General features: G+C 44.3%; 1 protein-coding gene across 2 annotated transcripts in view; it reads right to left on the bottom strand.

The window, feature by feature from the left end:
* LOC139766676 (uncharacterized) overlaps window positions 1-15,064 on the bottom strand; it is a 542,423-nt gene that overhangs the window by 171,540 nt on the left and 355,819 nt on the right. For both annotated transcript variants that reach the window (XM_071695584.1, XM_071695583.1), the window contains exons 5-6: window positions 9,851-9,946; window positions 9,022-9,122 (exon numbers count right to left, since the gene is read on the bottom strand). In XM_071695584.1, coding sequence (XP_071551685.1) covers window positions 9,022-9,122; window positions 9,851-9,946 — 197 coding nt within the window. The remainder of the gene's footprint in view (window positions 1-9,021; window positions 9,123-9,850; window positions 9,947-15,064) is intronic.

Raw genomic sequence — 15,064 nt, 5'->3', positions numbered from 1 at the left:
TGTTTTTCATACATATTCGCCATTTCCCGCGTCAGCGAGGTAGCGTTAAGAACAGAAGACTGAGCCTTAAAGAGAAAATCCTCACTTGGTCCAATTCTCTGTTCCCTCTTTTGGAAAAGTAAAAACTGGAGGGGAGGATTTCCAACCCCCCGCTCCCTCCCCTTTTAGCCGCCTTCTACGACACGCAGGGAACACGCGGGAAGTATTCTTTCTCCCTTACCCCAGGGATAACAGCAATATATATATATATATATATATATATATATATATATATATATATATATATATATATATTATATATATACTCCGTCTGCTCTAGGTTATACATATTACAATACACAATTGGAACAATGGTCCGCCAAAAACAATGAACACATAGTCTGCATCTCCAAAGATTCTTCAATCACTCTTTTAACCCCAGACGAACACGAGCCTAGCTCTCACAGTCACCTTGAATGGGCGGTCTCTGCCACCGAACCATTCTGGACGTCACGTGCGACGCACACATGACACTTGCTCCCCCACAACAGCAACATAAACACAGAAGAGACACCCACACACAAACGACATGCCCTCGGGAACAAGAAGTGGCAGCAAAGGTGGACAAGAAATGGAATCCCTCAGCATCTAATACGAGAAACAAAATCATCATCCGCTCCACTTTAAACTACGCCTCACCTGCCTAATTTTTCCAACTTCTCCAGCCTAAAAACGGAATGTGACACAGTTGTAAACCACTCAAAATAGTGCACTTACAACAGTCTCTGGCTGCCTAGCAAAACCACGAACACTCAAAACCTTGACAATGAAAGAGAAGTCCTGGAAATGCAGGCCCACCTGAACATGTTCGACACCCAGTTCTGTGCAACAGCACTAGACAGACCCCTACCACCCAAACCAGACAATACCCAACCACAAACCCTCCCGTAGAAATAAAAAGCTTACCTCTGCCTCACACTTCTGTAGCATCTACTCACAAATCTCCAACTCCCAACAAATGTAACACACACACACACTGAAATAATCTAACGAGCACTAAACAACCCTCTTCCCCAGTCAATTTGAAACTCTAACCCATCAGATAGTAATACACCCATCAGAAACCACACTCCCTAGACAAACGCGAGCCACGCTCTACCGATACGGCTCTGGACATCACCCATCACTACAACACTACAAACTGCTTCAGTATCTCCGCAGACCGTACATGCCCACAGCGCCGCTACCATAAAGAAGACACCAAGCGCTTACTATTCAATTGCCTTGTTCTCTCTGGACATAGACGCACACACATCACAACACTCTTAAAGTCCTATATCAACACACAAGGGACACCTGGGCTACGAAGTCTTAACATCCGTAGACACAAGAGCTGCCGTCAACCCCACAACTAAGCAATTTATCCCACCTGCTGCCGTGTACGGTACTCGAACCCAGATCCATTAGACTGGCTAGTAGAAACGTTGACCACTGCACAACAAAGGCTCGTCATGTCTTATGTATAGCTGGCATACTGAGTGTAACCTTGGCGAGATTTTAAAACTCACTCATCTCTCAGGCAGTGTGTGTGGGTGCCATTACCCATTCGTACAGCCCGGGTATGGTGTTCGACATAATCCCTCATCTATTGAGCTTGTTTTACTCTCATACAACGTTTGAAAACCTTTTGTCTTGCCAGCATTCACAAGTTCATCAGTTAGCTTATTCTATTCATCCGCTACTATGATATTATACACCTTTATTTTGCTACTCATTCCTTGCTTCCCTTCCAGCTTTGAAGTCTGGTTCCGTTTTCTTTCTATCTCTGAAAAAGCTGTTTATTGTACGTAGACTTTATCATTTTGGTCTCGGAACTCGATGGCTGTGATCAAATCATTCAGTACTCCTCTCTCTTTCATGGTGAGCAAGTTCATGCCCTCTTAAGTCTTGCCGTATGTCAGCTCCCGTAATACTAGTACCGCTTTTTTGCCCTCCGTTGCGCTTTTTTTTTCGGTGTGGTAAGAAAGCATCATAAAGTTTTGGCGTAATGTAGGACGGCAGTGGTTTGCTTGAACATTACCTTATCCATGTACTTTCATGAGCGAATCTGATATCTGTTAAAAGACAGTCCCTCTCCTCTACAATGCTCCTAATGCTGGGCACAGTATTAACTCCTAAGTCATTCTTATACACAGACTCCCACAGCTTAGTTCCTCAATGTAAACACTCGTATCGAGGCGTAATTTGACTCTCTCGTCCTCAGTACTTAACATTTACTCCGGCTGAATTTCATCAGCCATGAATAAACCAACTTTGTAGTCTGTCAGTAACCCTCTTTACTGCCATCATGATCTCGGGACCATCTGCAAACATATTCAGGTATGAGTCAAGTCCTTTTGGCTCCTCATTTACGTAAATCAAGAAGAGCAGTGGTCCCACGACCGAGCCCCGCGGCACGCCACTGGCCACTAGAACTCATTTCAGAAAGGCTCCTGACATGTGTGTCCTTCGTTCCATTTTTGCACTGAGGTAATTTTCCATTTAAGGAGAGGAGTCTCCCCCTCAGTTCTACCTGGGGATCAAGCTTCCTTTCAAATTCCTTTTGTGGTACACTGTCAAACGCTTTCTGACGGTCCGAGAAAACACAATCCACACATTCTCCTCGTATGGCTAGAGAGGAACTTCGCTTTGCTATCCTTTTCTTTACTGCTTTTGACGGGACTGCGTCTTCTTCAGTTATGTTATGGCCAGACCACTTACCTTGTACCCTGGGGTCTGTGTATCTATGTAACTAACTTATAAAAGTTCAAGACATTCGGTACGTATGACCTTTTCCTAAATCTGTGTTGACTGTTACTTAAGTACTTTCTCCTTTGCAAATATTCATCCATTCGCATTGCAGGTGTCTTTTCCAGGGTTTTAAAATCCACATACGTCAGAGAGACTTGTATACAGTTCAGCAATTTCCTCTCTTAAAGACAGGCACCACATTTGCTCTTTTCCATTCCCTTGGTGCTTCACCCTCCTCCTCCAAGCGTATCGGCACGCTATTTCATCACACACGGAGAACTTTCAAGAGGATCATGAGACTTGTGGGTTAAGGCCTTTTAGCAGCCTGCTTATACCTGTTCAGTACACTTCACTGATTTCCAACACCTCCTCCTTATCCCATACCGCTTGTGTTAGGGCTATAGTATCTTTCTCTGGGAAAACACCTTTCCACTTGTCATTCAGCTCTTCACACATCTTCGTACTAACCTCTACAACAGTTTGGTTAGCTGCTCTTGACAATTTACTATTTATTTATTCATGGAATGGTGTTGAGTTGTTCTGTCTCTTGTCAGATATATCAATTTTATAGTTTCTCTGTTGCTCTTTCCTTATCTTTCAGCACACATTTCTTGCCCTCTTATACCTGCATGCCTTATGTGTAGCCTTATGTTCTCCATATACATCCCTTGGCTCTTGATTTTTTACATCTTTTACCGAACCAAACTAACTTTCCCTCTCTATTTGCAGCTGTAGGTACCGATGTCGTAAACCCTTCATGGAGGATTTCACAGAAGCTTCCATAATTAAGCTCTTTATCATGGCTATGGAACTCCATTTTCCAGCATCCGTTCTGACAGAAATGGTTTAACTGTTTTTCACAAGCATATCCTCTCTTATAGCGTGGCTTCCTCTCTGATACTTTTACGTCCTCGCGTACATGATCAAACTCTAGCATTACACGATCACTTTTTCCAGTGGGTGTATCACATCTGCTACTCCTGTGTGTGTAAAGATAAGATCTAGCAATAATGGAGCATCAGCCCCACTTATTCTAGTGCGTCCAGCGTCAAGATGATAAGAGAAATTTTCTTGTTTACACTCTTAATTAAGAACCTGAGTTTCTGTAACTCTCTATCTCCATGTAAGTCTAACTTCCCCCAAAGTGTTTCTTGATAATTACAATCCCATGTCATTATACCTTCACCACCTGTGAGGAATGAGTTCCTCATTGCTTCCTGCAGTATTAAGACTGATCTCTCTCCATTACGTACTGTTTGAATAGGCCATCCATCATTATTTCCCCAAGTTCTTCCTTCGTGAGAGGGACAGTTCTCCTCTTCCCTTGTATTCTCCTTCCTTCCTTCCTTCCATGTTACCAAAAGCACCTCTCCGGAGAGATTTGGTCAGATCTCTTCTTTTAGATGTGTTTGTCTTCACTCTTTAACCGTATCGTGAATATTTTTTCCCGTTTACAACCACCACTCCACCTGTGTTCTTATGAATCATTCTTAAATCTGATATTCGCATCACTTAATATTCCTGACCTCTCTGTACAAGTGTCAAGTACAAGTCCTGCTCTCACGTTTATTTCGATGTGTCCCGTTTTTCCGGCACCTAACAGATATTCTTTACTTTCTTTCCTCTGATCTTTCATCAATACCCAGCTGAACCCATTCTCCTCTGCAGATATCTTAGTCTACCCAAGCACCACCTGGTTCCAAAACTCCATACAAAGTGATCATCACTGGTTTATCCCTTTTATGTCTTCATCATAACTACCAATTCCCTTCGTTTCTTTAATCTCAGTCATTACATTTGGCATGTCAGTAACCTCTAGCAGTCCTTCACTCACAATCTCTTCCACTGCCACTCTTTCCTCTTCGGCTTGAATATGGTGACTATGGTCTTTCAATCCAAAAACCATTACTAATATTCCTAGCCCTAGCTCAACCCAGGTGACAGCTGAGTCCTGCCATATTTAGAAATAAACCTTCATGTCTCGTTTTCTTTTTTTCTAATGTCCGTTTTCACCAATGCTCTTCACTTTTACAAACCTTCCATCAGTAATCCATATACTCACTGACCTGACCTCAACAGTGTGCATATCACTAAAGCTTTACCATGCGATTCGCTATGTCTCTGTGCTTCACTGTACACAGATCTCTGCCACAGTCAGTACCCTTTGTTTCTGTGCCTCGTCATCCAGAAATTCGTTCCTGTTCTCTGTCCTTTATTTTCAACATTCCTTTGAGATCTGTGTGTTCTGGGCATTTCCTTTCGTGGATCCACCGCAAAAGACACTTGAAGATTTTTTCTCAGATGCTTTCCACTAAATGCACCTTCATTCCTCTGGCTATTTTCCACTTGAATTCCTTCATTCTGCTTGAGTTTCTTGTCAAACTCAGATTATATCTATCTATCTTCTTTCAATTTTTTTTTCATTCATTTGTTAACAGTTTTTCAGTCTCTACACCCACTTTTGGAAACTTCTGATCCTGCTTTTATGTATATATATATATATGTATATATATATATATATATATATATATATATATATATATATATATATATATATATATATATATATATATATATACACACACACACACACACAATTAACAGTAATTGTTCTACACTTATGACCCCAGCTGATTCATCCCTTAATCATCTAATATTTTGTCCTTAAATTTAGCTTTTTAATTGACCTAGTTACATTTGTAAGGTCATGATAACCTACCTTTGCCTGATTCATTTTTCTCTTTCTGTCTCTCTCTCTATGCATCTACAATTCCAGGCTAGCTTCGCCCTGACCTCATTACACCAGACATCCTTTTGATTTTCAGTTTACAGCGTGAAAAACAAAGGTCATTAAGAATTTTCAACCCAAATCTGTTCACTCTCTGACGCTTCTAAACTCCTGACAGCCAGCTACATTGCACCAGGTATAAAGAAGCTAATAAAAAGGGGTTCATGGAGTCACCAGACAGTTGGCAACGTTGTCTAATAATAAGAATGAACATTTTGTTTTTATCTATTTAAACTATCCATAATTTTCCCCCCTTAAGTTTTTTATTAACAGTTTCAGATATTTTCTTTAACTCTTTTTTTGACACTTTCTTTTTTCAATATTATCCTTGAGAGTATCAGCATAGTTGGCTATTTCCATCAGTACATGGGTTCGAACCTCTCCTCTGCTTTACAAGGGCCGTGTGTGTGTGTGGAGGAGTACGTAATGGTCTTAAGGTGATCTTGAAACACCTGAAGAAGAGTTGCCAGTATCATCGAACTGATAGGTAAAACAAATGACGTTCCTAGCCTTAACAAAGTACCCCGACAATCGACAGACCTCGAGTCGAAATGACCAATTGATCATCTGCTACACATCAAGCGTTCTTTTAACATTTTGATGGCCATAATGAAGTGGTGCTTTTAGGAATTAACTATCTCCTCCCTCTCCTTACTCCCCTTATATTTACACACCTGGAGACACACACACACATACACACGTCTGAATTTCCAACCGGCGTATGCCACTCCTCACACTACCCCTATGGGCCACTATTTGAACCAACGCCTTAACAAATCCGACTCACACTCTGTTCGAACACGACCATTTGATTGCTTAGGATTAAACCCCGTAAGACGGAGCACTCCATCCACACACTTATACTTTCTCTTGTTGACATTTCTGTCATTTATATTCCCGGGGCCAAATACAAAAGGTCGCTCTGCCGCTTTGTTTAACAAACGATAGACCAGTCTACCTTCAACCACCATGGATGTACAGGTAGAGACCACATCAATGGTATTAGAACAGAGGGAAAAAAGAAATGGATCTATACTCAAAACTCTCAACTCAAATACAGAGGAATAAAACCCATGGAATGTGTTTACGTCTGACAAGGTGGAACCATTAGACGTTGGACCATAACATTACTCAATGTTCATTTGTAACCTAGACGCACTGATGATGCTGAATACATCTTTTTCACAGACATTTTTTATCTGTTCATCATTTTCCAAAATGGTAAAATAAAAAAAGAAATCGTAATTGAAATGGGAGCTGGTTAATCCGCTGATTAACGTCACAGCACACCGGAATACACATTACTGACACACTTTTATGATCATAATCCTTAGATAAGGAACTGCTCCAGTTTTAGCCGAGAAAGTCTTTAAGATTCTTCAAGAGTTTCCCCTTTATAAAACTCCAAACTCATATTTCATAAAATGGTGAGCCTCTCACCATAAAACATTACGTGATACAGGCGTAAAATGAGACCCTCTTTTACCTAAAGAATGTTAAAGTTTCGCCAAAACTTTGCATTTTCTTTTTTTTTTTTTTGGTGGGGGGGGGGGGTTCGAATTGCCTCTTATAGGTCAAAAAGAGCGAGTCTTTCTCTGAATGAAAGAGGGGGGGGGGGGGGGGGGGGATGTTGGTAGCTGCAACCCATAGCCAACCAAAGGTAACATGCAGGGGGTATCCTCACAGTGCAACCACACACACACACACACACACACAGTCATCACCCAAACCAAAAAGGTCTTAAGTCACACACATCAACCTCGGTTCGAACCCCCTGCGCCACTCCCTCTACTACCTCCCTAACGCTCTGGCCTCCTCCAGGTTGCTCAGCCCACCAGGCTTCTCGGTGTCGCTCTGGACGATAAAATAACTTGGGAAGAACGTGTCATCACTGGGTTAAGAGACGGGGCAACGCGAGCGTAACTTTCTCTCCCCGTAACACACATAATCACATAGTACAGGACACTGGAAGAGAAGGCCTTATCATGAATAGTCATTATCTAGCAAGATGTATGCTGTAGGAATCTGTGTGTGTATGTGAGAAGAGAGAGAGAGAGAGAGAGAGAGAGAGAGAGAGAGAGAGAGAGAGAGAGAGAGAGAGAGAGAGAGAGAGAGAGAGAGAGAGAGAGAGCCTAGGGAGTCGACTTCTTCCCTAATCTGTCACTAGTCCCACCTCAGGAGTACAGTAAAGGAGGCAAACTGCCTACTGATAGATGCATTAGAGAGAAAAAAAAAAATATGTACATGGAAAAGGAGCTATTCAGCAAGCTTGTTTACATCGTACATGAAGGTGAAAGTAAGATAAGTTTGGCCATCGCAATTAAGTTATCACAAAGAACGAATAGTAAAGGTGCAGAGGAGGACAAAAAAGGTGGTACTGAAATTAAGAAAGTTGAATTACCGGGAAATTCTAAGAGTCTTTAGATTTGCCTGGCGTGGATGTGGTGATGTGATCAAAACATTTCAATTTCTCAACCAGCTTGATGACGTATACAGTGGACAGTTCTTCCAAAGGTTGTACAGACAGAACAACCGGAGGTCACAACATGCAAATGGATTATGCAAGAAACGTTAGAAAATGTAAAGAATGTTCTTCAACAGTGTGATCATGGCGGAGGAATGGAGTACAGTGCGTAGTGAGACAGTGTGTGCGGCCAACATACACAGGTTTAAGAAGTTGTATGATGGTAAAGAAAATTAAAGAGCTGCGGGGCCTCACGAATGTAAAACTCCCTCCCCGTGCAGAAGAAATGGATAATTACAGAGACATGTGCCGCCATGAACATATGAGCACCAGCAGGCACACACACACACACACACACACACACACACACATGGGACGATGATGTTTGCTTCGTACTGTCGACAGATATGGTTGCCATGGAGTGGATCATGAGCCAAACAGCCACTGCAGTGGTTAAGATGAACTACATATTGGTTGCCATGACCCGGGCAGGTCCTGTCATGAGCGAGACGTCGGTTGCCATGGACAGTTTCCTCGCAGTCGCGTCATGAAGGAGGATAAAGTGGCATCGATTTATTGGATCAGTTGCCGGGAGGCACCGCCGCTCTGCTTCACGCCCCTCCTCCTCCTCCTCCTCCCTCACCTACCTATTGCTCCTCCCTTACCTATGTTTTCTACCTACCCACGCCTCATATCTACCCATGCCTCCTTACCTACGTATTCCTCCTCCCAACCTCCCCACTCCCTGTTTTCCCCTAAACCCCTCCCCCCACGCCTCCTGATGTCCGTTATCCATTCATACCTCTTTTCCTTCACCCGCGCCCCCTACCTACCCACGCCTCCTCTTCCTTACCCATACCTTCCCTATACCTACGCCTCCGACCTATACATCCCCCCCTTCCCATAAAATGTAGGTCGCAAGAGAAGCATATTTGTCACTATCTAACACAGCGTCAAATATCATCTGCAACAAAGCTAAGATAAAGGCATATTATCTTACCTGCTATACCATCACTGCTCCCGTTTTCGACCCATCCTTCCATCGCTTCCATTTCAAGCCTCTGATCACCTGGAATAAGGCGGCCAGACGAATCACCGCATCTGTAACGCATGGAAAATCAGTTTTTAGACAACCAAGAGTTTTGATTCGCTCCTCTTCAACACTCTTCTCTCCCTGACACGCTTCGCTCTAACCTCGTCTAATGGCCTCTCTAACCCCCGACCTTCTCTTGCAAACTTAGGCTTAAAAATCCACATCATCTTCCACTGACGATGTTTGTTCTATGGAGCTTCATTATATAATGTAATCTAATTTTGTGGTATACAGGATTTGATTCCTCAAGACGACTGATCATTTTGGCATCCATGCGAAAGTATTTTCACACTCGAATCAGTCTTTTTTTCCTGTTTTCTGTTTCCCCTGCAGCTTGGCCGACCAGGAATGTAAATATTATTGCCAGAAAATAATTTCTCTTGGCTCGACCTAACCCCCGTGACCTTTCCACGTCCTCCATCACATTCATTCAACCTGAAAGTGAGGAAAATGTTGTCACGGGACATCGCATGCACACGTAAAGTAAGGCGCTCCGTTTTCTTTTCTTTCCAACATTCTCGGATTTTTCTCATCGCGTCCATTCTCTTTCTTATTCTTTCACGTTCTAACCACAGCCTGACATTCAAAAGGAGTAATTTGGTCGGTAGAAGGAACCATCAGCGTCAGAGAGAGAGAGAGAGTCTCATCATTAGCATACGTCTGGAACGGGGTTCGAACACCTATATGAGGTGTTCCTACATCAAAAGAAACATTCAGAGGTGAACAGTCAACTTACCTAATGGGTGTAGCAACACTCCTGACAGCCACGGTGGTTGACGGTGTGGCCTGGCACCACAGCAATACCTCCTCCTCTTTAATTCGTGAAGGCGACCTAGAAACAGATAATGTAAATTTCAGCTGCGACTCCAAGACCTATATATTATCATCAGACTGGGAAACACGTAGCTAACAGTGTTTTTTATGTGGCGTATTACAGATGTAGTGACAGTATGTTACGCGGTCGTCTATACATATGTGTGTATGTCTGTGTCCGTTTGTGTGTGTGTAGGTGTCCACGTATATGCTTTGGTGAGAAAAGAAGAGGTGGTGAAAGCCTTGCGTAAGATGAAATGTGGAAAGACAAGATTGCGGTTGAACTGCTTAAGAAAAGAGTGACTTGTTGTTGCTGGTGTCTGTGCGTGCCCCGTGCATTTCTGTCCAGGAAATAACTCAGCGTCGTTGCACAGGTTACATTTAATATCAGTTCCTTATGTGCTGACGTAAGGATGTGGATAATGTTCACATAACACAGAAGACACATTTAAATTTGGTTCATGGTAACGGTTGCTGACGTACCCTGACCGGTTCACCTGCACAACAGTCTCGTTCTGTTGATCCAGTAAACTGTCATCATCATTATCATTATTATCATTATCATTATTATCATCATTATCATTATTATTAGTATCATTATCATTATTAAAGTTACTGTTGTTAATATTATTACTATTATATATGAGTACGTTCCTTTTTGAGGAACCTCGCGATTTTCTATTTATCTCGTCCTAGAGAAGAAGAAGAAGAAGAAGAAGAAGAAGAAGAAGAAGAAGAAGAAGAAGAAGAAGAAGAAGAAGAAGAGGAAGAAGAAGAAGAAGAAGAAGAAGTAGTAGTATCCCGAACTTCATACTCATAATGGAAGAGAGAGAGAGAGAGAGAGAGAGAGAGAGAGAGAGAGAGAGAGAGAGAGAGAGAGAGAGAGAGAGAGAGAGAGAGAGAGAGAGAGAATGAGAGAGAGAGAGAGAGAGAGAGAGAGAGAGAGAGAGAGAGAGAGAGAGAGAGAGAGAGAGAGAGAGAGAGAGTTAATGGTGAGGTGGTTACGATCAACAGCGGAGGATGAAGACGGCAGAAACAGAGGTCGAGACAGGAGCCAATACACAAAGCAGTACAGGAGAGAACTGGACGTACATGTACAAGCAAGAGAGCAAACTTCACAAGCCTACGTAAGAGAAGAGAAAGTGGAAGAGCGAATAACTGACAGAACATGTGAGGTAAGGAAAGAAGAAAAATGTGTGATACTAAATCTCCATGGCCGACTGAGGGTGTGGGGGGGTGGGGATGAGAAAATGGGGTCACAGCTGGTCAAGTTTTGATTAGGAAGCGCCATCTGTTGACGGAGGAGAGGGGAAAGGGAAGGGGAGAGACCCCGGGTGTTCGATGGGAGTATAGGTCGTGGAAGGATGGGGAAAATAGAGGAACGGCTTTAGGGTACTGCCGAAGATGAACTAATTTGTGAGGGAAGTAGAGGGGTGACTGGGAGGAAGGGTACTGGGCTACGGAGGATTACGATCGAATTAGAGAACATTTAGGGGATTTTAAGGTTTTAGGAGGCTTGTGGGTCTTATGGGATCTGAAGTGCCAGTAAGATAGCTAAGGAGCGGAAGAATTAGAAGCATTAGAGAGTAGTTTACTGTGTGTGTGTGTGTGTGTGTGTGTGTGTGTGTGTGTGTGTGTGTGTGTGTGTGTGTGTGTGTGTGTGTGCGTGTGTGTGTGCGTGCGTGTGTGTGTGTGTGTGTGTGTGTGTGTTTGGTGGGTGGGGTGTCTCAACTGCTAAGGGATGTAGGAATCTGAGGGGTGTACTGGGAGCGAAGGATACGTATCAGCTGAAAGGATATCAGGTTGGGGGAAGGGAGGGGAAGGAGCTAGAAGAGGAATGTAAGAACACTGCGGCATTTTATAGCCGGTGGACGTGGCCAGCTTCCTGAGTGCTGCAGGGGCCTCATAAGGCTAAAAGGGACTCCTGAGGTAGGAAGGCAAGGCGATATATTTGGGTAAGGAGAGATGTTGGGCTACATGAGACTGGGTGAGCAATGGTAAGTTAAGGGTGATGTTAAGGCTTAACGCCATGAGACACTAGAGAAGGATTAGACTTAAGGACACCGAAGGGTAAGGGAGGGTTAGAGGGAAGGGTGAAGACCATGGAGGTCTTGGAAAAGTAAAGACCACACCATAATAAGGATCACTGCTACCTTGATGCTACTTCGTACCACAACATACATGGCGTAATCCATGCAGGTTTGGGGTTACGATGTCATTCGATTTTCCTTCAAACCTTCTCCCGTATACATACACACAACTGTATAGTTTAACATAAGATCCAAGAAAGGACGTGAGACCGTTAGCGGAGGAGACCTTACACCCATTGAGAGAGAGAGAGAGAGAGAGAGAGAGAGAGAGAGAGAGAGAGAGAGAGAGAGAGAGAGGGAATCTAAAGGCCAATTCCTTTTGTAATGTCTGCTGGAGCTCGTGAAGACAATAGCCGCACAGAGCCCCGTAAACGACGATCTTCAAAGCCCCTCCCGTGATGTCCCTCAGGATCCAGCCGTAAAGACTTTCACGTGCGCGTTTACAGTGTCCTCCTCCTCCTCCTGACCTCCTCCTCCTCCTCCACCGTCTTGTACAGGATATCTGAGCGATTTCCATTGTGCGTTGATAACGAGAACCTACCAGCTATGGTCATCTTGAATTATCTCTTTAACGTCTGGTTCATAAACGCACGAAAAAGAATGTTACACCCAAATTCATTTTTCTTTAAATACCCCAAACACTTAAGAGCACAGGGAGTTGGTTTTTTTTACTTTATAATCTCGTCTCTATGTACAATAGCGGGTGGGGAGGAGACTTCTGCTTTATCATCTCGTCTCCAAGTATAATAGCAGGTGGGAAGAAGCCTTCTACTATACTACTTTGTCTCCATCTACAGCGGTGGGCTAACTTTCCCTTGTAGTCCCATACACTGGTCCGCCCACCCATGTACTAACTTTCCCATTTACTGTACTGCCTACCCATGTACTAATTTTCCCATGTAGTCCCATGCACTATACCGCCCACCCATGTAGTCCCATGCACTATACCGCCCACCCATGTAGTCCCATGCACTATACCGCCCACCCGTGTACTAACTTTCCCATGTAGTCCCATACACTGTACCGCCCACCCATGTACTAACTTTCCCATGTAGTCCCATACACTGTACCGCCCACCCATGTACTAACTTTCCCATTTACTGTACTGCCTACCCATGTACTAATTTTTCCATGTAGTCCCATGCACTATACCGACCACCCATGTAGTCCCATGCACTATACCGCCCACCCGTGTACTAACTTTCCCATGTAGTTCCATGCACTATACCACCCATCCATGTACTAACTTCCCATGTAGTCCCATGCACTATACCGCCCATTCATGTACAAACTTACCAGGTAGTCCCATGCACTATACCGCCCACCCATGTACTAACTTCCCATGTAGTCCCATGCACTATACCGCCCACCCATGTACTAACTTCCCATGTAGTTCCATGCACTATACCACCCATCCATGTACTAACTTCCCATGTAGTCCCATGCACTATACCGCCCACCCATGTACTAACTTCCCATGTAGTCCCATGCACTATACCACCCATCCATGTACTAACTTCCCATGTAGTCCCATGCACTATACCGCCCACCCATGTACTAACTTCCCATGTAGTTCCATGCACTATACCACCCATCCATGTACTAACTTCCCATGTAGTCCCATGCACTATACCGCCCACCCATGTAGTCCCATGCACTATACCGCCCACCCGTGTACTAACTTTCCCATGTAGTTCCATGCACTATACCACCCATCCATGTACTAACTTCCCATGTAGTCCCATGCACTATACCGCCCATTCATGTACAAACTTACCAGGTAGTCCCATGCACTATACCGCCCACCCATGTACTAACTTCCCATGTAGTTCCATGCACTATACCACCCATCCATGTACTAACTTCCCATGTAGTCCCATGCACTATACCGCCCACCCATGTACTAACTTCCCATGTAGTCCCATGCACTATACCGCCCGCCCATGTACTATATTACCTCCCAGTCTATTGTTTGTTCCCTTCTTACGCAATGTTATTTTGGCGAGGCTGACAGCGGCGCGGACACACACACTGTGGGTAATTTGTTTTTGACGGCACCGGAAGGGGCGTGGCCAGGCGCGTGATGCTGGTGACGTCATTACGTGATTCCCCCCACCCCCCTACACACACACACACACACACACACACACACACACACACACCCTGCCCTTTCCCTCTCCACTCAGCCGGGCCTTGCAAACACGCACACTGGGACGTAAATGGGGGGAAAAAATGCCTGCAAACATGTGCACATACGGAAACGCACACATACGCCCAAACACGAGCGTAGAACTCTCTCTCTCTCTCTCTCTACGCAGTACACGTTTATACACTCTCACACACACACACACACACACACACACACACACACACGCACCGACAAGTACAAATATAGGGTTATTTTCATCATAAAAGGACAGGTTGGAGGAATTTGAGTTCTCTTAATGACCAAGTCATGGAGACACAAGTTTTCAAAGTGTAAAAAAAAAAATTTTCTTTACCTTACGTCATTAAATACACTAGAATGAGAGTGACAGATACTAGGAAGTGCACGTTGGGACGTGAGGTAGTGCACGTTGGGACGTGAGGAAGTGCGCGTTGAGACGTGAGGTAGTGCACGTTGGGACGTGAGGAAGTGCACGTTGGGACGTGAGGTAGTGCACGTTGGGACGTGAGGTAGTGCACGTTGAACGAGAGGAAGTAAACGTTGGGACGTGAGGAAGTGCACGTTAGGACGTGAGGTAGTGCACGTTGGGACGTGAGGAAGTGCACGTTGGGACGTGAGGAAGTGCACGTTGGGACGTGAGGTAGTGCACGTTGGGACGTGAGGTAGTGCACGTTGGGACGTGAGGTAGTGCACGTTGGGACGTGAGGAAGTGCACGTTGGGACGTGAGGAAGTGCACGTTGGGACGTGAGGTAGTGCACGTTGGGACGTGAGGTAGTGCACGTTGGGACGTGAGGTAGTGCACGTTGGGACGTGAGGAAGTGCACGTTGGGATGTGAGGAAGTGCACGTTGGGACGTGAGGTAGTGCACGTTGGGACGTG

Source organism: Panulirus ornatus, chromosome 58 (genome assembly GCF_036320965.1).
Source record: "Panulirus ornatus isolate Po-2019 chromosome 58, ASM3632096v1, whole genome shotgun sequence".
Lineage (NCBI taxonomy): Eukaryota > Metazoa > Arthropoda > Malacostraca > Decapoda > Palinuridae > Panulirus > Panulirus ornatus.
This window is presented reverse-complemented; position numbering and strand designations above follow the sequence as displayed.